Raw genomic sequence first — 25,423 nt, forward strand, 5'->3', positions numbered from 1 at the left:
AATTCAACATGCGTGTGCAAATCACCGTTCTGAGATTCTCCCCTAAGACACCAAGCTGTTTAAACCTCGCATACGCACCTTCTCTCCCTTCAGCCCACTGGATCCTGACTCCCCCTGTTAAGGAAAGATAAGGATGATGAGAAAGGAGCTGGGAGAGAACCCAAGCCCATGGGAGCCATTCTGCCATGTCTTCAAGACCGCAACACATTCCACTCGAAGTGCAGAATTGGATGGAAATAAGAAATGCAATCACTGTAGACAAATCCATTTATTTTGTTGTTTTTACCTATATCATACCTTATGCCATATGGAGGGGGAATTCTCAAGTCTCCCGCGAGCCACAGAGCTTGTGCATTTTCTTAAGGCATCAGGCTAAACCTCATCAACATGCCGGCCTGAACCAGGAAACTTACCTTATCGCCTTTGATTCCCTGGAGGCCAGGAGATCCCTGGAAAGGGAAAGAGGAATGGATATCTTTAACAGTGCTCTAACTGGCCCCCTGGTCAGTCTCACACATGGGCTCTTTCTCTTGCTGTGAGCATGCACTGGCGGCCACTGGAAATCATTACAGACTAAAGCACACAAACGTTTTCTAACTGCTCCTCGGCTGAACCTTCTCAGGAGTCTCAGAAGAGACTTTCCTTGAGAGCTGTAATGAGACATACAGTATCTGTCATAGAGGCAGTTAAGTAGTGAAAAGCATCTTTATTGGACTTCGTGTGAAACCGCAGATATTGATTGAGGCCAGGCAGGTGGAGACATCCTTCTGCTTTGCTACAGGGAAGAAATCGAAGCGCGCGATTCTCCCGCTCGGCTCTCGTCCCTGCGGCGGGCTTGCAGCAGAGAGGAGGGAAACGGAGAAGGGGGGCTTACCGGCAGCCCTGGCTCTCCTCCGCCCGGGGCCCCTGGCTCTCCCTTGGGGCCTGGCTTCCCCTGCAGGGCCACGGTGTTCTCCAGGCCGTCCGGCAAGACGGGGCACACTTCACAGGGGTCCCCCTGAGATGGACGGGGAAGAGAAGGCATGGGCAGGTGCATGAAACAACCCCAGGGCTTGGGGTGCACTGGAGCTGCACACACCCCAGCCGAGGGGGACACTGCCCCCTTCAGAACCTGGCGATGCAGCACTCAGCACTCAGCCAGCAGCAGGTCCTCTGCCTCCTCCACGCCTCCAGCCCTGCACGTCTGAGCAGCCGGACGGGGGAACAGGGCCCCGCTGGGCTACTAACACACGGGTATCTAAGGCTGCTGCTGGAGGCGGCGTCAGTGGGGCCAGCAGGGGGCGCTCACCCTGCGGTCCGTGTGGGTCCTAGTGCCCCAGTACAGTGATGGGGACACTATACTGTAAACAGGCACCGTCCTTTGGATGAGACGTAAAACCGAGGTCCTGAGTAGGGGTGTAACCCCGGAGTCTTGGCCACATTTCCCATTGGCCCTTACCAATCATGGCCTCCTAATAATCCCCATCTCTGAACTGGCTTCATTACTCTGCTCTCCTCCCCACTGATAGCTGGTGTGTGGTGAGCGTTCTGGTGCACTATGACTGAATGTGCCTCTGAGCAGCCTAGTCCTGTAATAGGAAAGATAAAGAGTGTTTGAGTGAGCCCTTACCTTCTCTCCCTTAGGACCCCCTGGTCCCCTGGGCCCCTGAAGAAAACAAATATTCACAAAATCAAATGTGTGCAACAACCTACTTCCCTCCCAAAATACAAATACAAATACCTCCCTCACTATTGGCTGGGTGTGACCTTCCCAGTCTTGTCCCCTCCCACTTGCAGAGGACCCATTCTGATTGGCTGATTGGTGAGGTTCTGATAAATACGTATATGGTACTTCGGATGAACTCACTGAAATGTTGGAACATGCTACCTGTCTGATTTAACATAACATGAAGTTTCGGGAAGTTTCAATGTCAAAGAAAGATGATCTATTAGACCGAGGTTAGCAGATGACATGACTTGAGGAAGGTCACATGGACATGGATGTCAGAAGCGATGTCAGAGATGTTGGGAGCCCATGACCGCGATTACTTACAGGATCCCCAGGCTGACCCTCTTGACCAGGCATCCCAGAATCCCCCTGGAAAAGAAATGCATGACATTACTGCAGAAGGCAAAGAGCTTCTTGACCAGGAGTCTGTTGACTTTACATTATTAACATTGTGTGCAAGGAAGGTTTACAGTACCGACATTTGGAAGTTTTTATTAAAATCCTATGATAGCAGAACAGTTGCAAAGCTCTGCCCCCACACAGTAGGATCAGCTTTAACCGTGTAAATTTCATTCATGATCCTCTAATCACTTTGACATTAATGACAAAACTCACTGCTTGCCTGATATACAGTAGGTCACATTATTTAATTTAATCCTTGATTTAACCAGACGGTCTACTGAGAACAAATTTCTGGAGAGTACGAGCTGAGATTGCAGGGCGTGTGCCTGAGCTATCCTTGCTCGAGGGTACAACAGCAGTGTCCCGTCTGGGATCTGAACTCACAACCCTCCGGTGCAGAACCCTGATCCCTGACCAGAGTTTCAGGTGCACAGTCAGCAGGAGGCCTGTCTGCTGTGCAATCTGTAATGTGTGCTTGAAGTGAAGGGCGATCGATCACACCTTGTCTCCTTTCCCTCCGGGAGGCCCTCCAGGGGTGCCCTGTGAACAAAGCACACTCACATCACCGGCAGGAAACGACTCTGTAAACTGTTATTGAAGTGGGACCGTTCTTGGCTTTAGAATAAAAAAAACAACGCATTTTGAAGCTGTAGCTTAAAGAAAAGAGTTGCTGCAGGGTTGTAACTTCAAACAGTCTGCTGACTAGGTAAACCAGACTTTCCGTTGCACTTTTAATGTACATTTATTCATACCCTGGATGAACTGCATCCGAAAAAGTAGATTCAGCGAAGAAAGTGCAGGTGTACACCTAGATATTTGAACACTAAATTAAAAGGTGATAAAAGTGTACGAAAGGGAAGTGGGGAATAAACTTTACAACCTGGCTTCTTTGAAGAAACAGATGAGATCCTGGGATATGCTTTTATTATCCTTCAAGAGCAGCAGAAGCATTATTAAAAGGCTACAGGTATACACCAGTCTTCTTCATGCAGCCTTTCTGTTCATTAGGACTGAAGAACTTTGCTATTCGTGGGATTAAAACTGTAAAGCTTCATTCTGGAGGGGTTTGAATTAATCCTTAGTTTTTTGGGGGATCTCTGGTTCCAGCTGGAGAATATTCCCGACAGGTCAGATCCTTACTGTACCTGAAGAAAGAGGTTCATGCCTCATGTCACTCACCGGCGGTCCAGGCACCCCAATTCCGGCCAGCCCTGGGACACCAGGTGGCCCCGGCTCCCCCACCAGCCCCTCTGGCCCCACAGGCCCCGGCTGACCCTGCAGACAGCAGAGGCGCAGTGAGACAGATCGAGAAGCAGGCACTCACAGGGGCAGCGGGGCTGCAGGTAACTGGGGTGAGAGTGTATGAGGAGCTGAGCCAGGCAAGGGACCTCCGGACAGGCACCTCTTCACGGTGTCAGGAGCACAGCTAAAAACCCGGAGGTCCCGTCTCTGACAGGGAGCCAAACACACAGCTCCATGACCCTGAAGTGGAAATCTTAATCGAAATCACCAGCAGAGAGGGAAATGGACAACAGAAAACGTCAGTCCTGCAAACTCTTGCCCCCGGATATAGATTGACGGTATTTGAATTTGAGGGCCACTGCATTTATTATTGTTGAACTGAAAAAGGACATAAACAGATACTGCAGTCTTACTTTTTGACCTTTGGGACCAACCACGCAGACCTCCCCCGGCCGGCCCTGTGGTGAGGAGAGAGGGCACTGGGATTAGGAACATCAACACCCCTGCACCCCACTGCACACACACACACACCCCCCTCAGCACCCCTGCACCCCACTGCACACACACCCCCCTCAGCACCCCTGCACCCCACTGCACACACACCCCCCTCAGCACCCCTGAACCCCAGTGCACCCCCCCAGCACCCCAGAACTCCCCACTACACACACACCCCTCGGCACCCCTGAACCCCACTCCACCCCCCTCCCTCAGCACCCCTGAACCCTACTGCACACACACCCCACAGCAACCCTGAACCCCACTGCACACACACCCCTCAGCACCCCTGCACCCCACTGCACACACACCCCCCTCAGCACCCCTGAACCCCAGTGCACCCCCCCAGCACCCCAGAACTCCCCACTACACACACACCCCTCGGCACCCCTGAACCCCACTCCACCCCCCTCCCTCAGCACCCCTGAACCCCACTGCACACACACACCCCTCAGCTCCCCTGAACCCTACTGCACACACACACCCCACAGCACCCCTGAACCCCACTGCACACACACACCCCTCGGCACTGGAAAGTTTAAATGAAGTGCGGAATGAATGACGATATTATGAAGCTAAACCCACTGATCGCTAGACTACTGTGTATTATTCTTTATCAAAGCAGATGCTGTAAATCGTTCACATATAATATACTACTTGTGCAAACACAGAAATCAGCTCAAAATGCAGAGAAACTCCCTGATCTACATGTTTTAAAAACTACTTCATTCAGATACATCATCTGAACACAAGCAAAATCACTACAAGGCACAAGAATTTCATTATTTCAGTTTCAGCTGTAACCTTGCCTTTATGGCCAAGTGCTTGAAAAGATTAAACAGCTTCAATCTCCTTTAATAAGCTAACTTTTTTTTTATTTGCACAGTCAATGCATTTCCATTGATTTACCGAAGCTCAGCTACTCTGTCTCAATCGATATGGCATCAGGCGGATCCTGCAGTGAGGAGGGCTTCACGCCAGAGCCTGACCTGCAGAGCACTGAACGACCGACCACAAGCCAGAGGCAGGAGTGCTGCTGGACTTGAGAGCTGGGCTACGCAGAAAAGTCCCAGTGCCTCGGGGCGGGCTTGGAATGAAGCCCACGCCAGGCCCCGATCTGTCCCCCAGATGATCTAGGAATTAAAGCATCAGCATCCTAAATATTCTTTTGGGCCGTTTCTTCTCTGTTCAGCAGAAGATCAATCCTCCGTCTGTCCATCTACAGGACCTATCTGTCCTCCAGCCTCCTGCCTTCTGTTTGGGCCCAGTAGCCCAGAAGCCTGTGCTAGCTGTGTGGCGGAGTGGGTACATGCCTCTCCAGGCAGTGGGAAAGGTGCAAGATGCCTGAGTGAGATGGCTTGATGAAAAGCAGAGAAAGTCGGGGATACTCACGTCCTTCCCTGGGGTCCCCGCCACACCCTGCTGGCCCCCATCCCCTTTATTGCCTTTCTCCCCCTGAAGCACAGAGGGAATGAGGGAAGAGGAGAGAGATGAGCACGGTCAAGACACACGCCGCAAACCAGCAGTATTCTGACATCCCCAGGGCTTATTATCAGCGAGAGGTGGGGGGAATCTGTAACATGCATCTCTTCACATGCAGTATCCAGGTCTTCATCAAGGAGAGGGAGAGCCGTGCTGTCTACCTTAGAGCCCTTGAATCCTGGTGCCCCAATCCCAGCAGGACCCTGAGAAACAGTCAAAGAGGAAGAATCTCAGTATGATCCCAGTCTCAGGTCCTGCCCTTCAGGTAACGATCAAGGAACACAGAAGGAGAGCGCGACTCCCTGCAACTGCAAAACTGTCTCCTCGGGTCTCGAACCCATGTCCGAGAACAGCTGGCCCGAGCACTCGTATTCACTCCTGGTCCCAGAGGGCCAAGGGGACCCCTAATGACCTGACTGGAACCATCTGGTCACCTAACTGGCTAGTGACCTGTTTCCAGTTCTGCAATCCGTGAGGTCTAGATGTCCCCTGTGAACCCTGGTGGACTGCAGCCCCCCAGGACCAGGAGTGAGGGTGCTGGACCGCCACTACACCGGGGTGAGAAGAGATTTCTGGGTGTTTCTCAGTGCACAGAGAGCAGGGTGACTCACCACTTCGCCCTTCGCTCCCTTCTCTCCCTTGGGTCCCTCCGAACACTGCAAGAGAAACAGGGGTGACAGCTCACTCCGAGCAGACAAACTACGGCAAGCTGAGCTGTCCAGGACGCATTTCAGCCTGCATGTCCACATTGCAGCAAAGGCAGAGAGCACTGCCACACAGGACTGGCAGCAGACCTGCCTTTCCTTGGGTGCCCTTCTCCCTCACTTTCCAATGGTATCGAGGACGGACGCATTCAGGAAGAAACAAGGACTGCGTGTACTTACAGAGCCTGAGAAACCAGCCTCAGTTCCCACACAGTCTGCACCCTGATTAGAAAAGGAAAGTAGCAAAATGTCAAAAACAATCTACCCTTTCAGATACAACAACATACAGGTCATGTAATGTGGAGAAATAATTTAGGTGACTTTAATGTCTGTTTAAAAATCCAAACACATCAGGCATAGTCATATTAATTCAGCTTGTCATTTCCTTATGTTAGGGTTCAGGTCATAATGATTTTATGTCAAATGTCAAGTTTCTCAAAGTGCCTTGCAGCCAAAGCAACAAATCAATCCTATGTATTGTAACACCGGGAACAAATGCAGGGAGGCTAGACCAGGAGTGATATGTCATGTGGGACATGGATCAGGTTAAGATTCCAGCAGCTGGGTTTTGAAAAACAGTAGGGTCTCAAAATCTTTTACAAATTTGGAGATAGTAGAACACAGAGAGGTGAAACTGAGCTGAAGCTTATTAACGGCACCTTTCAAATCAGTGGCACAAGGGGCTAGGATGGAGAGACGAGTCCAGTAGCTAAGTGGGCCTCTCCCTGCCACCTGCCCAAGAAGCCACAGCATGATTACTCGTTTCTTTTAGTTGATCAATATTATGTTAATGAAATTAAAGCCAATGCATTAATACTTTAATTATCATATAAGGGAGGGTTACCTATGTCTTTTATCCACACAGACTGTATACTGTAGTACATTATGTGATGGTATGGGGTGGACTGGGTTATATGGGAATTTGGCTATTGACTGTTCTCTGCATCAAATCCTCGTGAATGTTGAGACCCTGGTGTATTGAAGCCAGTTGATGATGTCTTTATGACAAGCCTGCACGCAACACTGTCTAGAGAGGAGAAGGCAGTACACTCAGTGTCGCCTGGATCCAAAACAGACTATACTTCTGTACTGGAAAATGAGCTCTTGCGCACAAACAAGTCTGAACAGCCCAGTTTCTCGTACCCGTTCTCCTTTCTCTCCTTTTGAGCCGTGAAACCCTGGAGCTCCCCGGTCTCCTTTCTCAGCCTGTAACACAGACACGGAGCGTCACGGTCACTGCCGGCCAGACAAGCCCCTGGACACACAGGTCTCAGTGGTCACAGCCAGGCAGGGAGAAACCACGACAGACAGATACAACACGTCTACAAAACAAATCTTTTGTTTTAGTCAGTCTCGGTATTAGGAGACGAATTCAACATTATTGCTCTGTGTGCGGTGCAGCGGCTGTCAGACTGGCCTGGATCCTGTAGGGAGCGCTCTCGTCCTGAAAGAGAGAGAGAAAGAGTCAGACAGCAGCAGGCAACGGTGCTGGACAGAGGAACCCCCAGACCAGCACATCCTCACGCTGCTTTTGGGGACAAGGGTACACTGCAAAAATGGATCTAATTTCTGGCATCATCTTGCATTAACAACCTTCCATAAGAAAACCAGATCAAGAAGGGAATATCATAGGCTTTAACTTAAAAGATCTGCAGTATTCTACAGCTAAACAGTACATACTTAATAAAGCAAAAACACTGTGAACAGCTGAACCCTAGAATAGATTGAAAGAAGGTTAATTATTTCACAGAATCGGATCACACTGCCTGCTTCAGTTAGAGCAGTGCTGCAGGGCTGTACTCACTCTCTGCTCCTGGTTCACCTGGACACAAGGGGCACACTGAGGAACAAAACAGAAAACACACCTTTCACTCACATTTCCCCAGACATCCCAAGTCACAAATCTAACACCTCTAGACAGAACATAGGAACGGTTTCAAATCCCATTTAGTTTCTTTGATAGCTAGGAGCTAATTAAAACCAAGGATATCATCCAGCTGTTTCCGTATCCTGTTCTGGTATCCTGGTATCCTGTTCCATAAGCCCTTTGTGTAAGGAAGAGATTCCTACTCTTGGATCCACTTAGCTTCCTCGTGTCCTCCGGTTCATGTGTCACAGTTCATTCTGAAGAAGTCCGATGGGTTGACTTTGTCTTTGTCAGGGCCTTTGAAGATTTTGAGTACTTAAATCAAGTGCCCTTGTAGTCTTCGCTGTTCAGGGCTAAAAAGGTTCAGTACTTTGGAGTACTTAAGAGCCTGCTCCAAGGGTGCTGTACCCTGCCCTCTGACCCCCAGCTTCTCTCCCTGTCTGTGTGTCTCATGGAGAGCAAGCTGAGGAATGAGAAAAAAAGACGAATTCCTAATGCAAGAAATTGTACATGGCTAATAAAGTGATCTGATCTGATTCCAGAGCTTCATGTTAACAGCAGGTGTATTTACAGCTCAGGACCAGCAGGTGGGGTTGTAGCACAAGTCAAATTCCATCATCACTGCTGAAAGTTTGAGACGGGGGGAGCAGACCGGCGGATGAGAGGTGAATTATCTGCTATTACTTTGTCTGATTCACTGGAGACGGAGATCAATGGCAGCAGAAGACTCCCTGCAGCAAAAAACTAAAGACAATTCCAATCCTCCATGTGGGAACAGGAACTTCATAATCACTTCTACATATGCATCATTGGTGAAAAGGAAAAAAAATGCAATTAACAAAAAAAGTTTCAGCCACCCAGAGAGCTTGTGTCAAGTCACACTGGAGCAACCTCAAGCTGTTTTTAGAAAAGACGTTTCAGGTTTTCAAGCTCTCGGCTTCTCGGGCGTTCTGTGAGTGTCTGGCAGGCTCTCTGCTTGCTCACTGTTTCCTACAAGCTGAACTCATTTTCCTATGGATCCTCTAAATCACAGCGGTGCAGCAGGAACGTGCCTGGTGGCGTGTGCTTCGCCTCTACCGCTGCGCTCTTTTCTCACGTCTGCCTGTGACGACGCGCTGTCGCCACTCCGTCCCCCGACACAGGAGAGCTCGGGCGTCTTGGCCATTCAGCTCACTGAACAGGGCTCCTGCACCCCCATTGCTTGAAAGGGGGTTCACACTGGCTTCCCCTGGTTTGCAGAAGACCAGGAAAAAGTGCCAAAAGTATTTTGGATTTTTCCCGGGACGAGAAACCCCTGATGCGGTTAGACCAGCCGGAAGAGTCTTGCCACTTACTTTGTCTCCCGCATCCTGCGTCCCTGATTGAACCTGGGCGCCGTCAGAAGGACGAGAAAAGAACACAGCGCACCGTCAGTCCCGCTGTGGCAGAATACTGGCCATCGCAATCTGTAAGGAGCCCGTTGACTACAGACCCTGAGCAATCCGGCACCGGCCACCTCCCCGGTCCACAGTCACATCGCCCCACCCCCGAGCATCCACACCTTCTCTGGAACTAAACTCTCACCCAGGTCAGCTGCCAACTGACCACTGACTGACCAACCAGCTGCTCTGCTCTAGCTACCTTACTGGCCAGTGGGCCAAACACATTTCCACCCACCTCAGTGGTCTGAGGCAGTCAGAGGGCGAGACAATGAATGAGACAGCGATTGAGGCAATGACTGAGTGAGACAGTGAGGGAGTGAGACAGCAGTGAGAGAGAGAGACAGCGACTGGGGACGACAGGCAGTGAGAGAGACAGCGACTGGGCACGATGGGCAGTGAGAGAGACAGCAGTGAGAGAGAGAGACAGCGACTGGGGACGATGGGCAGTGAGAGAGACTGCAGGGAGAGGGACAGATGGAATGAGAACGGAGTAGGCCAGGTGCTCTGGAGAGTCAGGGCAGGCGTGGGCGTGTGTGAGAAGGGCCAGGGGATCTGCTCCTGTTCTCCACGCTGACCCTGCACTCCAGCACTGTGGCATCCTGGGAGGCAGGGACAGCCCCCACAATGAAGGGCGGAGCCCAGCACACATGGAGGGGCCTGTTATCCCACTCTGGAGCTCCGACCAAGGCACCTGGGAGCGCAGACTGACAGCGGGGCAGACACCAGGCTCACAGCTGGCTCGCATTACGAAATCCACGTCCAGAGGCAGAGAAGAAACACAATGCTCTCCTCGGGAGGTGTGATGCGCGATTAAGTTTCCAGCGTGTGCGCACATGCCTTCCCAGCCTCCGGCTCCCGGCAGGTCACATGGCTGCCGCCAGCGGGCGCGCTCTGGCCCTGCTGTGCACGCTTGCAGTGGCGTATGGAGCAGTGCCAGCTCGGGCTGCAAGCGGGCCCCCTGCCCTGACACCCCCCGGGCTGCCAGAGGGCACTGTGCCCTGCGTGCAGGATGGCAACACACACATAACAGCTTAACGTGCAGACAGCCAGTCTGCCCTGGGTAACCGCCCAGGAAGAGGACAGTCAGTCATTACTCATTAATACAGGTGCGATGAAAAGCTAAAGCAGAAGGCAGGTAACAGAAATGGGAGCAGCAGTCCGCAATACTGAATCATCAAAGGACTACAGCACATGGAGAGCTAGAAAATCCTCGCTGGTCTGCAAGCACCAGGGGGATCTGTGGCCAGGCCACACCATCGCTGCAACGGAAATCTCTCCGGAACCGGGACGGAAACGGATACTGAGGAGCAGGTATTACACACGCTTCGCCACAGAGAAAATGAATCGAGGGATGTATGTCATTTTTTAAGCATTAAAAAGGTGGAGGAAAAGATAATATAAGAACGTTAAAAAGTCAGATTGCGTAAACCATTCTGAATTCTCTAAATTCCCTCAGGAATTATTAGAAGATGAAAAGAGAAGAGCATGTTATTTTTAGATTGCGGTACCTTTATCAAGTGCATGCTACAGTACATTAATTTCTCTGAGGATGAAGAAGATCATGTTGTCAGCGAAAGGGGCCTTGCACTCTTCGGTGCTCTGTGAGGGTTAAACTTTGCAGGCGGCTCATGAGAGATTATCATGTGGTTAGTGGTGTGCTGCACATATTGAATGGATTTACATCAGGGCCCGTCTGTCTGCGGATAAACTCTCTCGCAGCGCCGGCCTGCGCTCGCCTCAGCAGCTGCAGGGGAAACAATAGCGCTCATCTGAAGCACAGGAACGCTCCAACAATCCTTCAGCCAGCTCAGAACCACAAGTCCCCAGCAGAGCATCAGGGAAAACAGGAAGGAGTGAGTGATGCAGCCCAGAAAACACACAGACAGAGAGCCTCAGATAAAGCAGACAGGGCAAAAGCAAGAAAAAAAAACTTCCAAAGGTTTCTGGAAAATGGGGAAAATAAAATCTGGCTCCTTAGAGAGTTCCTCTTATGTCTGTCGCAGCTCATTCCCAAAATCCTGCTGCATGCAGATCTGGCAGAGCCAGAGGACTGGGCTGGAAAGACTTGTATCGAGTGCTTCAGCCTGGGAGAACAGCACTGCCAGAGCCAGAAATCCCAACATCGCCACAGTCCCGGAAAAGGCAAAAAAAGAAAAAGGAACAAGCCGTCCTGGCAGGGAAGGAAAAGGCATTTCTTCCTTTCCGATGGGAGAGCCGAGCTGGGAGGTCAAGCTGACGTGGGCGCTTCTGAAGGAGCAGAGGAGCTGTCCGAGCAGGAGCTTAGCGGAAAAGACGGGGTACGGGACCCCGCTTCAGGAGGGACAGGTGCGCCTGGTGGTCCCCAAACCCTGTCTGGGACAGAGCCGCTGTACAGTAGTGCCCATCAGCTCCCAGTATTCCCAGTAAGCGTGATCAGCGATGGTGCACATGGACAGAATTAAACCCTCATCAGTGCAGCTGTATGAAATACACAGTCTTTGAGAAGCCACAACACGAAAATGCTTCTAAAACCCTAGGTGCTCCTACATGTTCGGATGTCCTGTATATTAGCGTGTATGTAACGTGTCACATGTAACGTGTCAGTAAGCCCCGTCTGCGCCCCCCTCGCCCCTCGTGCACCCTGACCTGTCCTGCTCCCCGTCCGTCACCCCCCTGCTCTCCCAATCCAGATCTCTCCCCAGGGAATACCTCAGGGACACAGCATTCCTGACACGCCTCCTGAAACTTCCACTGGATCGTTTTCTTTCTTGTTTATATGTCAACAGTATTTTTGAATCTAAGCTTTTTTCTTAAAACAATTATTATTTTTACTGAACTTCCTTATTGAATATTTGAGTAAAAAACTATAATCACAGCACTAAAAATACACCAACATCTGCAGGACTATTATCTAGGGAGGGCCGTTGTACAACCCAGTACACCCCACATTCCCATAGCTCCCCCACACCCGCAACTACGCCCTACTGCTCCCCCACACCTGCAACTACACCCCACTGCTCCCCACACCCGCAACTACACCCCACTCCCCCAGTGACACAGCCCCCCTGCGCTGCCCAGGCTCACCTGTGTGTCCCCGGGCCCCTCCTCTAGACAGAAGCAGCGTGTGTACACCTTGCCCTCCGGCTGTGGCACCACCTCCACCAGGTTGGACCGCGGGCTGCTCTCTGCGGCACGCCGGCTTTTTGGGGTGTCAGGGGGGCACTGCCAGGGACAGACATGGGGTCACCATACCCACCCTTCAGACGATATTCCTCTTTCTTCCAGCATCTGCAAATCCGCTCCACAGCTGGAGCAGTCGAGTCCGCAGTCGACAATTATCCGGCAACAGCAAGCTCAGAGATGACAACGAGCAGGACTGCAGAAGCACAGCAGTGTGTCTCCCGCAACGGCCACTCACTGGGGTGCAGTCACAGGACCTGCACAGCTGGAGCTCTTGCTGTCCTGCAGCACAGCTCTGGAACACGCCGAGGCTGGGAATGGGGAACGGGAATGGGGAACAGGGAATCGGAAGGAAGACTTGGTTTCCTGGGATCTGCGTGCAGCACCTCTTACCCGAGCGCCAGGAATCTCACAGCACGACTCCTGGATGGCCAGGCCAGGGTGACAGTACACCGTCATCTGCTGGATATCAAACTACAGGGGGAGTGAGAGAGAGTGAGAGAGGGTTCAGGACTGCGCCACACACAGCCCCGTCTGTATCCCCTCTACAGCCCAGTGGACAGTCAGCTGTCTGACCCCCAGACCCACCTCTGCCGCTGCCCCGTCAGAGGCGCGGATCCCCAGGAGGGTGTGTCCGTGAGGCTCCACCACCCGCCTGTCGTCCAGGGGCTTGGTCTCGATGGAGCTGCAGTCCACATAGAGGGCGGCGGCGCCGGCCCGGACGCTCAGGGCCACCTTGTGCCAGCGGAAGTTGAAGAGCGAGGCCACACCCTCGCCGCTGAACGTGCAGCCCACGAACCCGTCCCCCTGGTGCTCCCGCGCCTGTGCCCGCAGGGACAGGGTCCGGTCCGGCCCGTTCAGGTCCAGAGAGAGCTGCCCGGAGAGACGGGGTGCGAGGGCAGAGCTGAGAAGCGCAGAGAGACAGCGGGACCCCCCCGTGGCCGAAGAGGAGGCTCGCAGCCGTGCCTGTCCTGAGCTTTGCCCCGAGCTGTACCTGCGGGTACCCCTGGGGGTCGGAGATCTGGAAGAGGTAGACGTTTTCTCTTGCTGTCTTCTTCTTCAGCAGCAGAGTGATGACCAGTGTGAACTCCTCCGGCAGTCCACGGGGGAACACCTGTCTGGGGGCAAGAGACACACAGACAAGTGAACTGCTAATGATAGTGAACTGTTAATGATACACTATTACACTGGTGTACTGGAGACTGGCTAGTGAACTGCTAATGACGGTGAACTACTAATGATGAGCTCGTGAGCTGCTGGTCACATTCTAGTGATCTACTGGTGACTAATAAACTACTAAAGAAGTACTCATGAGCTGCTGGTGACTGACTAGCAAACTACTCAGTGATATATTAGTGAACTACTGGTGACATATTAGTAAATTATTAGTGCCATACTAGTGATCTACTGGTGACTTACTAAAACCCAAATTATGAACAACTGTAAAAGACATTGGGAAAAATTAGTGGAGATCCATGCCAAGCCAGGAAAACATGAAACCACACAGATACTGCATGTTTTACCCAAAAGATTATCTGTTTACATTTAACCTAGACAAGCAACAAGAAACAAGCGTTCAGGAAGACTGGCTTTCAAAGGCACCTCAGCTTGTAGGCTCAGGTAAGAGTCTGTATGTGTGGGACTAGTCTGGGCCTGCAAGGCAGTGATTTATCACGCTGGAGAGCCGGTGCAGAGGAAATGAAGAGCGCAGCTGCCCGGCACAGCCTTCACAGACACAATCCAGTCTAAACAAAGAGCACTTTCCTCTTCGTTGCCCAAGATACACACAGACAGCAAGAGGCCAGAGGGAGTCCTGTTCCAACTTGCTGTGCACAAAAGCAAAGGGCCAAGCAGAGAATGATCTCTATCCCCAAACAGGTGAGCAAAGTCCAGAGATCTCGTTTTCACAAAGGCAAGAGTATCGTGGTCAGAGGGGGCTCACACATTAGAGAGAACTGCTCAGAGAGATGGAGATTTTTATGCCATTTAAACACCGAATTCAGGATAGAAGTACAGTATTTTGGTTTTCTGTGGGTATTCTCTAGTTTTTTTGAAAACAAATGCTCTGCACACATACAGAAACAACAGTGCTTTGAAACAATTACTGTTAACGGTGCCATATTAAAGTTTATCATTGTTGTTACGGGATCTTTCATACTTCAAAATGAACTGCAAAATATACAGGTGAAAAAAAACGCAGGGATGACGTGGGCAGGTGTTCTTGTTCCTTGGTGTTAAAATAATTCCGCATTCCTTCTGGTGCTGATGTTCGAATTTGCTGGAGGAGCTGGAGAGAGTGAACTCATTCTTACCGAATTCCAATGGGAAACGGAAACTGCAAACGACCGGCTAATTCCTGAATAATGGGTTTGACTGCGAGAGGAAGGGGGAGACGAGGAGAGGGGAGGCGTGGGGGGCTCTGTCCCAGTTCCACACGTGGCGCGAAATCCCTGCGACGCACTGACCTCCCTGACTTGTGATAAAACCATTAGGAGACAAACTGCAAATTCTCAGAGCCAAGCTCCTGACCTTGCCCTGAGCTTCTGGGATATTAAATTAATAGCAGAAGCATTCACTGGAAAAAGAAACAAGATAAAGAAAAAAAAACTCTGAATACCAGGAGCTCCAGTTTCAGGGAGGAAACCACATGCTGTTCTGGTGAGCAGACTGAGAGGGGGGTGTGTGGGCCTGTGCGCGTGTGTGCAAGGAGAGGGACAGGTTCACTGATGAACCTTGCAGAACCTCAGCGCAGCTCCCTCCTCCCTCAGCTGACTGCTCTGCCCTCTGAGCCCCCTCTGCCTTTGTCCTTTCCGGTGTGCAGTGCTCGGAGACGTCCCGCGTGCTCCCGAGACGCTGCTCTGCTTATACATCCCTGCTGTCCATCCGGTTCTTAAACTGAAAGTCCCTGCTTCTGTAGCCTTCAAACCCCTCCGCTTCCAGTGCTGGACAGCTGCTTGACCTCCAGGAGAGGCCTCTGCAGCACCATGATGACCCAGAGCTCCGTTGTCAGGAATTCACTCGACACGGCTGAGGAGGCGAAGGCGGTGGCCATGAAGAGGGCAGAAGGATTTATATTTTAAAAATTATACTCATTTAAAAATTAATTTTCAGTCCAGATGTGGTGTTTTTTTGCATCTTCAAATCCAGATGTGCGAACTGATACAGCAGCTTTGGAATGGCTTTGATATCCAGCCAGCCAATGAGAGAAACAAGCAAAAATAGAAGAGCTCAGGGCAGACAGCCAACAAGCAGGACACTTGTACTGCATTGAGCAAAGATCACAATTCATCACTGCACTCATTCTAGAAGTTAAGTCAACCAACTGCATCCTGAAAGCCATGTTCATCTGGCTCTTTACCAAAAACAATTAACTTTTAATCTACCTCAAATCAGAAGACAGATGGAGGTATGATGTCTTTTAGTTAGTTCTTTTATTTCCTCAGATTGTGTAGCCGGATCACATTTCTGAGGATCGATCTTTAACAGGGTGTTTTGTCAATAACTAATAAATGGAACCACTTTTTTACTTAATTAGGGGGAAAGAGGTAATCATCTACAAATAGCAAGCCATTGCAAACGATCAATAGATTCAATCAGCACGGAGCAGTTAGAGTTATTATAAGGAGAATATAGACCAGGGAGTCAAATCAAAAAGCTCCACTCTTCAGAGGTGTACCATACATCTTTCAGAATCGTAGATTACACATCCATATCAAACACACCAAGCTTTATAATTTTATAACACTGATGATTTTTTTTCGTATTGAAAAGAAATGCAGCAACTGTATTTTTATAGGGAAAACTCCATAAACAGCTGCAGTTTGCTAGACTTTTACCACAACTCCCAGAGCCAGAGGCAATGGAAGAGAGCAGAACAAGCCTGGAGCAGTTTCTGCCCAAAGCAGTACAGTCCCAGAACTGGCCACTGAATCACAGAAGACAGCAGCCCTTACATACTGCCTCTGCCGATCAAACACTTTCCTACCTTTTACCTCTCTGTAAGCAGACACTGCTATCTGGTGACTGTGCACTAGAGGGCAGTTAGGCCTGATCAGAGGCAGAGAGAGGCAGTCTTACTCAGTGGGCCAGATCAGAGCCAGAGAGAGGCAGTCTTACTCAGTGGGCCAGATCAGAGCCAGAGAGAGGCAGTCTTACTCAGTAGGCCTGATCAGAGGCAGAGAGAGGCAGTCTTACTCAGTAGGCCCGATCAGAGCCAGAGAGAGGCAGTCTTACTCAGTGGGCCAGATCAGAGCCAGAGAGAGGCAGTCTTACTCATTGGGCCTGATCAGAGCCAGAGAGAGGCAGTCTTACTCAGTAGGCCTGATCAGAGGCAGAGAGAGGCAGTCTTACTCATTGGGCCCGATCAGAGGCAGACAGAGCCAGTCTTACTCAGTGGGGCTGATCAGAGGCAGAGAGAGGCAGTCTTACTCAGTAGGACAGATCAGAGGCAGTCTTACTCAGTGGGCCGGATCAGAGGCAGGTTTCCCAGCCTCAGGATGATTGGGCCTCTGGGATTCCGGATCTTCTTCACCTCAGGGGCCTTCAGCAGCCCAAACTTCCTCACCAGATTGAAACCTGAACAGAGAGAGAAGCCAGGGACATCAATCATCTTCTGAAGAGACGCTTTATTGATAACAAGTTCTACTGTATTAATCTCCAGCACAGCTCTGGCCGCTTAGCTCCCTCTTCAGCCTCTGAGCTTCATTAATCTAGTTTGCTGTAAAAGATAAGAGAGGACTCCAGCTCTCTGTGCAGTCTGGTACCTGCTCCATGCGGGCCTGGAATCAATTGTCTATTGACTTTGAGCAGCCTGCTGAAATACAAACACTCGGTAAGGATTTATTCTGACTCAGGACTGGCTCTTCAGAACAATTCTCACATTTTTCCTTCCTGAAGTTACTTTAAACATTTTCAGATTTATCTTTACACCCCAAATATTTTTAATTTTCAGTACTGATTTTTCCAAATTTTGCCTTGACGTTCTTTGAAGACAGCGCCGAAGGAGCAGATGGTACTTTAACAACTACAGTAAATCGGGAGATAGTCACCAGAAATCAAAAAACACAATTTGTAAAATTTTCCTTTCAGGAGAGTAGGTAACATCTGAAAGGCAGGCCACACTAGGAATGCTGGGTCACATTTCTGAGACGAGTCAAAGCCGTTGAACCCCTGAAAGCACAGGAGGCTGCAGCACAGTGAGCACAATGCCATGGGGGGTAGCTGTCTGCCTCTCCGCCAGGCTCCTAGCTTTCATGTCAAGATGGGGTGCCTGTCTGTGTGGAGTCTGCATGTTTTCCGCTTTTTCCCACTCAGTTAGGATTGGCTGGCGTCTCAATAACGGTCCCTTTCAGGGAGGTAGAGGTGGGAGTGGGAATTCGTCTCCAGTACTGGCCTTGGGGCCGGAGAGAGAGAACCCGATGAGCTCTGTAAGGCGAAGGCCCTCCTGTCACCCAGGGTCGTTCTGACAATGGGATGCTGAATGTGCTCAAGCCTCTTGTGTGCTTGGAATCAACTGCCTTTCAACCTTGAAGAGCTGAGGAACAGCAGGCAAACGTTTTCTGCCCGGGGCTCCGGCCCAGGTGTCTGGCAGAGTGCCACTCTTGTTATACGCATTTACATTCACTCTGCACCTCTGCATGCACAGTACTGTACACTCAACCTGATTGCTCCCTTGCTCCCTCTAGTATTCAGAGTAGAAACTGTCTGTAAGTGGCAATTCTGAGAACTGGAGGCTCTTCTTTAACACAAAGGGTTGTGGGAAGGAAACAGGCTACCTAGTCTGCATGCCTCACAGGGCCTCTCAGGGCCAAGGGCCCCTCTTCCGACTGTCCACTATAGTCAGTCTGCTGGGTAAGTCTACAGTCCTCCCCGCAGGCCTCCCCCTGTGTGTGGACAGCCTCGCAGTACTAGTGGCTCAGTTATGGCTACCACATATTTATTGTTCAGTCTGTTTCTTGTCTGTACATACAGTACTGTCATTATGCACTGTTTTGTGATGACCTGTCTACGCTGAGTGGAGCTGCCTGCTGTACTGTGCCCGTCCTGAGAGAAGGGCGTGAAGAAGACTCCCAGTGGACATGTCCACGTGGCACACGGACTCCTCCCCCCCGTCTCTCTGTCTCTCACATGCTGTCCTGTCCACGCAGTGCACACACACTCCGCTCACCTGTGATGTTGCTCTGGAGCTCAGCGGGCTGGAACCTCCAGTCCTCCACCTGCAGCACGGGGCAGCGGGCACCTGGGAAGCCAGCACAGCGCTGTCAGGCTCGGGGACGATGTCAGCGGGTCGCAGTCTGGCACGGGCCTGCAAGCCACACGGGCCAAGCGGCCTCCCGAGGGGAGAGAACTCCTCTCCTCTGCCCTAGAGAGCACGCTAGTCCATTACTGCAGCCCGCTCACATGACTAGGGTAACTGGGGTACAGCACAGCACCCTGTCCTTGGGACACAGCAGCAGGGACCTGAATCCATGAGCTACTACTGGTAATTAACCAGCTGCTGTATCACCCCGGAACTCCCAACTGGCAGCCCACTGACACTCAGCACTGTGAGCCTGGCCAGTACCTGGACGGGAGACCCCCAGGAAAGCTAAGGCTGCTGCTGGAAGAGGCGTTAGTGGAACCAGTAGGGGGCGCTTGCCCCGCAGTCTGTGTGGGTCCTGATGCCCCAGTATAGTGATGGGGACACTATACTGTAAAAAGGTGCCATCCTTTAGATGAGACGCAAAATGAGTCAGGTCCCGACTGTGTGGTCATTAAAAATCCCAGGGTGTTTCTCAAAATGAGGGGTGTTACCCATCATCCAGGTGGGGCTGCACACTGGTAGTGCTGGAAGGGATCCCAATGACCTGGAAAGTGCTGTTGGTGGAGTGTCCACAAAAGCGCTATATAAGTGTAATGAATTATTATTATTATAGTTCAGCTGCGTCAGCATGCGTAGGTTACACCTAAGGAAGGCTCCACGGCCAAAATGTTATGTTTTCTTTCTTCTCTTTTCAGCAGGGAATAAACCTATTACATGTATTTCATACGCTTTGTGACTCTGAATGTTATTAATTTTTAAAAGGCCAATTCATTTTTGTTTGCAGTCCCATTTTTTCCCTGCAAATACGGTTATAGACCAATCTTTATGTAAATAGCTGTTTTTTTTATAGAATCTTAGTTTCTTAATCTTCCTAACAACAGTAAATGTGTGCTTGCTGGCACCCTGTTCTCAGCTGCAGCTTGGAAGAGGAGTCACACCTGAAGAAGGCTCCACGGCCGAAACTTTCTTCTTTTTTCAGCCTGGAATAAACCTTTACTTGTTCCTGCTATTATTATGTCCTGCAATTACCCAGCGGCTGAGGGGGGTCCCATTCACCCTTCCAGGTGTCATGTATTAAGTAGGATATCACACCTGAGGAAGGGAAATCAAGGGCCCGTCTCTCACACACTTGTGTTTGGGAGCGGCACGCTGCCTGACCGTCGGCTTGGGTCTGCAGATGAAAGCACTGGGGAGGAGCGGCTGTCTGAGAGAAGGGCAGGGCGCTGGACTGGTCAGACCTGCACGGAGCACACCGGCGGGGTCGTCACACAGCCCCGCCGGGCAGCACGGGGCGCAGGGCTCTCCAGAACGAGCCGCTCGAAGAGCAGGAAGGAACATTCTGTTATTAAGCGGTTTATTCTTCTTAAGAGGCTGCAGTGGGGAGCTGCATTAGTGTACACTGGCTGCAAAGGAGCAGGGAAAGTTTGACTCCATCCTGAAAACTAGAATGAAGAAACACATTGTTTTCGCTGCTAAGCTGCTCTTTCAGCGCAGAAGGAAGCTCGACTTGCTTGTTCTTTATTCTCCTTAAAGCTGAAGTGAGCAGGCTCTGCATTACTCACAACCCCTCCACCACACAAACCTACTAGAGCGCTCAGCTTTAAAACACAACGGGGAGCCTCTCCCAGCAGTATGCTAACCACAGTTGCCTCCGGCATGTTTCAGCAATTAATTAAGCAGCGTATAGTTATGTACTGATGATGGCAAGAAGTTGCTTTTGAAAGCTGCCTCAAAATTGTTACACAGTAAGCGACAGGAAAGGTGTGCGTCTGTGCTGCTTTCTTTCCCCTTAATGAAATCTGCGACGAGTTTCGCGGCAAGAAAATAAACGATTTTATTACTTCCTATTTGTCAAACTCCACTTTTGCCCGGAGACGAGAATACAAGAGGCTATTCATCCGCGCCAGGGAGAAAGACGATCTGGTAACAGCAACGGGAGGAGCATACATGTGCCAAACCTCAGCATTTAACAGCCTGGCTCCACCGTTCAAAAGCCAAAAACATTTTTGGCCAAAGAGATGGTAGAAATAGGACGGGCTGTACATGACACTTCAGAGGCCTGGTTCTCACCGCTCAGTGGGACAAAACGAGGGATTCAGAAACATCCTCCCTGTTGTTGGTCACATTACATCCCAGGGAAGGAGAGACCTGCTGCTTCTACACCCTGCCCACGCCAGACACTCGGGGGTCGGGGGAGAGAAGGAACGCAGGCGTGCTCTCAGCAGCAGGAGCTCCGGCACTGCCCGGAAACGCAGGAAACCGGGATGTGTGACTGAAGGGCTGGAAGGTCGCCCCCTACGGTACAGGCAGGAACCACACAGAGCGAGAGGTCACATAGGAGGAAGGGGTTCAGGCTGGAGGGGTCTCTCCTAACGCCCCTGAGAACGAGGGAAGCAGCGAGAGCTCAGGGAACTTGTCACGTGTGCCCACTGGTCTTTGTCAGAGTGACTCACTTGGACACACAAGAGGTGCCCAAGTCCTGATGTTTGCTTGGAGGACATCTGAGGCCGCTGGAGCCGAGTAGAACTTGGAACGGCCGACCAGGTGAGCTCCTCAAGCGGAGGATTCCTCCGGGCTCGTCCTGAACAGGCCGGCCTCAGGAACACGAGCGCCGCTGCGCTGCCGCGGTACAGGGCCACGCGTGGCTCTCTCCTGCCCGCTCACGGGGCCTCACAGGGCCCCACAGGGCCGCGCCGCAGATCCACAAGACTCGGCTGCTTTTCATTTCAGGGGGAAAACGGCACAGCATGCTGCCCCATGTGAGAACTCGTGAAATTATTAAAAAATCGTTGTGGGGCCATTCCAAATGTACTCTTCGCTATAAATGTAGCTGTACTCAGCTGATGGGCACATGAAAATCACACAGCAGCAGCCTGTCTGTAACAAAGTCGACACTTTTTTGAGCCAATATCCCCTGATAGACACCCGACCCTGTGTGCAGGAGCGGCTGCAGGAACACACTGGAAAGTGGGGTGAAGTCAGGAAACCCACACTTTTCCAGGGCTGCTAGCACTTCAGAAGGACAGGAGCGGCCTGGGCTCCCAAGTGGAGACGGGGCTGGAATGAGTTAGGGGACGCTGACTCAAAATCCTGAAAAGGTCTGCGACTGGAGACTCATACTCCTTACTGTGCGCGTGGGTTTGGGAACAGCAGCCACAGAGGCAGGGAAATCCTCTCTTCGCATGCAGTCAGACGACGGCGATGTTCAGCTCCGAGCCAGCGAGGCCGTGACTGAGTCAGTGACTCCCTGAGAGAGAATCCCCCCTGCCGGGACTCGCCGCAGCCCCCGCGCCTCGGAGCTCGTACAGGAGGTCACGCCAAGCGCGTCTGAGGGGCACCGGGCCAGGCGGCGCGCTGGCACTCGCGAGCCTGTGAGGGGCCGCCAGTCCGCAAGCCTCACGCCAGCTCTTGGGGTTCCCCACAGGCTCCTCCCAGCCACAGAGCACCCAGATCTCCGAGCAGGGCCCCGCTCCCACACGCCTAAGCCCTTCAACACGCTAGCTCCTGACTTCAACTCCTCCATTCGACCAAGGAAAATGTAAGAAAGACTACTGTTCCTCTTTTCTAATCCTGGAAAATCTGTAGTAGACTGAATTTTCCGCCCCTGCTTTTTAAAGACAAGAAAGTCCTTCTTTTCCACATCTTTTGTGAGATCTGCACAGCAATATCCTCACTCACCACAATAACCATTTATCTTCTGAATAACAGACCTTCACCCATTGCTCATGATTACAAATGGAAAAAGAGGAGTGGAGCTTGCTCCTGGTTCTCATTTTTTTCTGACAAAAGCAGAAAATCTGGAACTGCTTAAACGTATCTCTTTAAATTCAAAAGAAGTCAGCTGATCGTTCCTGATTGCTGGCCAGCCAGGGTGTGGAGAGCGGAGCTGCAGCACAGGCAGCAGGACCGCGGGCTGGGCGTCCCGCCCGTGAGCCCCTTGACCGACTGCTGCACTGTCCTCAACAGCAGAAAGAAGAGCAGCTTAGTACCTGTAGCAGAGGACAGCTGGCTTCCTTCACATGACAGCATCGTGCTCAGCAGGCAGAGCACGCCTGAGACGACCGCCGGCCAGGTCACCCACATGGTCTCCTCCGCGTGTCAGCCGCACAGCTCCCACCTGCAGGGGAGAGAGACACGATGACCGCAGTGCAGGGCTCTTTCAACAACCCCAACCCTACCTGCAGGGGTGAGAGACACGATGACCGCAGTGCAGGGCTCTTTCAACAACCCCAACCCCACCTGCAGGGGTGAGAGACACGGTGACCGCAGTGCAGGGCTCTTTCAACAACCCCAACCCCACCTGCAGGGGTGAGAGACACGATGACCTGATCCTGACACTCGTTCCTCACACACACACATTAACAGCTGGAGGTGAAACTCTCAACTGGACCCTGAAAGTGATTCATCAGGCAAACAGTCGTCAACACTGAAAGGCCTTAGATTACAGATTATTACTGGAACGTTGTTGTTAACCTGTTGCTGGTTCACGGGACTGCGCCGCAGGATTTTGCACATGGCTGTGAGATCAGGGGCTCGCGGGGGTGGCAGACCGTGCACCTGTGGCCTGTGAGGAGCCACGGAGAGCATGAGCGCAGAGCTCACACCCAGCAGCAGTGTCGGGAAGATCCGACATGTGGTCCTCCGGGGAATCGGCCCAGCGGCTGGCCTCGGGGAGCAGAGGCACCAGCGTCGAGCACCAGCAGCACGGGCAGGAAAAGGCTCTGGGCAGCGAGGCGCTCGTCAGGCAAAACGACACTCCTGCGTCGCACGCCGAGCCCGTGTCTGGGGCACCACTTTCACAGGAACAGCTGCATGGAGTCTGTGCGACCGGGCAGCTCGTCTCCCCTGTGACCTGCAGACCTTCACCTGTTCTTCCTCTGGCGGAGCTCTCAGTTCATTAACGGACCTGATCAGGCACGTCACCAGCTGGGGGCGGCTCGGTAAACACTTTGACAGGAGGCAGTGCTACACTAGCATGCATGCGCTCCCACCAGAGCACATTTTGTAAGCTCACTTTTTCATAGGAACAAGTAATAGGTTTATTCCATGCTGAGAAGAGAAGAAAGAAAACACAACGTTTCAGCTGTGGAGCCTTCTTCAGGTGTCAGGTTTCAGGTTTTCATGCCCAGGCACACCGGACAAGGACAGCGCCATCTGCTGGAGCTCACCGGGCTCTGCAGGAAGGGGCTGATGAGTTGGCAGTGTTGCACTACCTCCAGAACTGAGAAGCACATCGGCATCAAGCACTTACAACTCTCATCACAGACCCCCGCTGTGTCACACATCCTCTCCGCGCCTGTGGAGCAGATATTTTTATTTCCATTTCCCTGAATGCCGAAGTCGCCGAATGTAAAGAAAATTGGCCAGACAACTGTGAGGAGGTTGCACATGCGAAGCGTTGTTGTACCGCACACAACCACAAGAGGGCTCCACAATGCCTACAAAGTTTTGGAAACTTGATTCTTGTAATCAGGCATGTTATTAACGAGCGTGCAAATTTTGCTTGTGTGCTAGCTTCACGTTTTTAGGGTTGTGCTTTCAGCCAAGTACTAATATTTGTACGTGGCATAAGTAGCTCCAGAACACAATTTCAGAACGTAATTGCGCATCAACAGCGTCGTAGTTCAGTTTAACTTAACTGTAGCAGCACAATTAAAGAAACACTTTGCATTGGGGATCATTTAGTTTTTTTTTACATTTCCAGTACACGCGAAAAAAAGAAACAGATGACAGGCAATTGCACAACTCTAATTAAAGCAACAAACACTGACACTGACAGCAACAAACTAACGCACAGTCGCTGCACACCAGCTTTTGTGATCTAGGTAACAATGATTTGGTCTTTTTTTTTTTGGAAAGGCTAAGGCTCATAAGAGTATGTTTTCCAACCCCAAACACTGCAGTCCTGAGGCGAATATAATACAATCGCATCTAACGCCACCAGGGAAAAAAAACAGCGCTTTTACACCACAAACACAAGACGTCGATCTGATGTCTAACTGGGCTTCCCTCCATAAAAGCACAAAAGATTCCTGATGCTGCGCGCAAGAACGCTATTCCCGCAAAACTGCCCCCGCATGCGATTAAAAAAGACTGTCATACCAATAAACACGGACTAATCCCTGGCCGCACTGGTCCGCATGAACACCAGAAAGTGTGTCAGCCAGCAGAGCGAAGAGTTAACAGGACACATCCACCGTGTTCAGGAATTGTTAAAGTTTTGGCAGAGAGAAGAGAGAGGGAAGGGAGTTCTGCGTCCTCGCCTTGCCCAACTTTTTTCCTCCCTCTGCGCTGTGCAGAAGTCTCTCTCTCTTTCTCTCCCCCCCCCCTCTTCCTCTCTCGCTGCGCGAAGGCTCGGCGGGGAGACGCGCTGACATCACCTGGACCAGCACGGGGCGCCGCGGGCATCGCTCTCCGGGAGGGAAACGGAGGGTTTTTCTTCTTTTGATTTCGTCAAACGGCCGAAACAGCTCTGCTGAGCTGCGGCCGAGCTCGGTTCGGTGTGGTGGGTCAGGATCCAGCTGGACCTCCGTGACCTGTCGGGTCGCCTGGAGGTCATGTGTGCGCGTGAATGACTCTCTTTCCAGCTGTTTTTTTTTTCGGGGTCTACAGCGCCGCTCCGCACACGTTCCCTCTTCCAGA

The 25,423-nt window shown here is 51.5% G+C and overlaps 1 protein-coding gene across 6 annotated transcripts in view; it reads right to left on the reverse strand.

Moving 5' to 3' along the window:
* col16a1 (collagen, type XVI, alpha 1) overlaps nucleotides 1–25,081 on the reverse strand; it is a 57,344-nt gene extending 32,263 nt beyond the window's left edge. For 5 of the 6 annotated variants that reach the window (XM_015348470.2, XM_015348469.2, XM_015348467.2 and 2 more), the window contains exons 1-24: nucleotides 24,884–25,081; nucleotides 22,771–22,898; nucleotides 18,647–18,718; nucleotides 16,938–17,055; nucleotides 13,475–13,598; nucleotides 13,069–13,353; nucleotides 12,874–12,954; nucleotides 12,385–12,522; nucleotides 9,235–9,267; nucleotides 7,838–7,873; nucleotides 7,451–7,477; nucleotides 7,177–7,239; nucleotides 6,214–6,255; nucleotides 5,941–5,985; nucleotides 5,491–5,532; nucleotides 5,240–5,302; nucleotides 3,766–3,810; nucleotides 3,290–3,385; nucleotides 2,612–2,650; nucleotides 2,033–2,077; nucleotides 1,610–1,645; nucleotides 875–997; nucleotides 414–449; nucleotides 79–114 (exon numbers count right to left, since the gene is read on the reverse strand). In XM_015348470.2, the coding sequence (XP_015203956.2) occupies nucleotides 79–114; nucleotides 414–449; nucleotides 875–997; nucleotides 1,610–1,645; nucleotides 2,033–2,077; nucleotides 2,612–2,650; nucleotides 3,290–3,385; nucleotides 3,766–3,810; nucleotides 5,240–5,302; nucleotides 5,491–5,532; nucleotides 5,941–5,985; nucleotides 6,214–6,255; nucleotides 7,177–7,239; nucleotides 7,451–7,477; nucleotides 7,838–7,873; nucleotides 9,235–9,267; nucleotides 12,385–12,522; nucleotides 12,874–12,954; nucleotides 13,069–13,353; nucleotides 13,475–13,598; nucleotides 16,938–17,055; nucleotides 18,647–18,718; nucleotides 22,771–22,864 (1,719 nt within the window). In that variant the 5' untranslated portion in view covers nucleotides 22,865–22,898; nucleotides 24,884–25,081. The remainder of the gene's footprint in view (nucleotides 1–78; nucleotides 115–413; nucleotides 450–874; nucleotides 998–1,609; nucleotides 1,646–2,032; nucleotides 2,078–2,611; nucleotides 2,651–3,289; nucleotides 3,386–3,765; nucleotides 3,811–5,239; nucleotides 5,303–5,490; nucleotides 5,533–5,940; nucleotides 5,986–6,213; nucleotides 6,256–7,176; nucleotides 7,240–7,450; nucleotides 7,478–7,837; nucleotides 7,874–9,234; nucleotides 9,268–12,384; nucleotides 12,523–12,873; nucleotides 12,955–13,068; nucleotides 13,354–13,474; nucleotides 13,599–16,937; nucleotides 17,056–18,646; nucleotides 18,719–22,770; nucleotides 22,899–24,883) is intronic. The other variant, XM_015348468.2, reaches the window with a different exon arrangement.
* Nucleotides 25,082–25,423: the final 342 nt, after the last annotated feature.

Source organism: Lepisosteus oculatus, chromosome 11 (assembly GCF_040954835.1).
Source record: "Lepisosteus oculatus isolate fLepOcu1 chromosome 11, fLepOcu1.hap2, whole genome shotgun sequence".
NCBI lineage: Eukaryota > Metazoa > Chordata > Actinopteri > Semionotiformes > Lepisosteidae > Lepisosteus > Lepisosteus oculatus.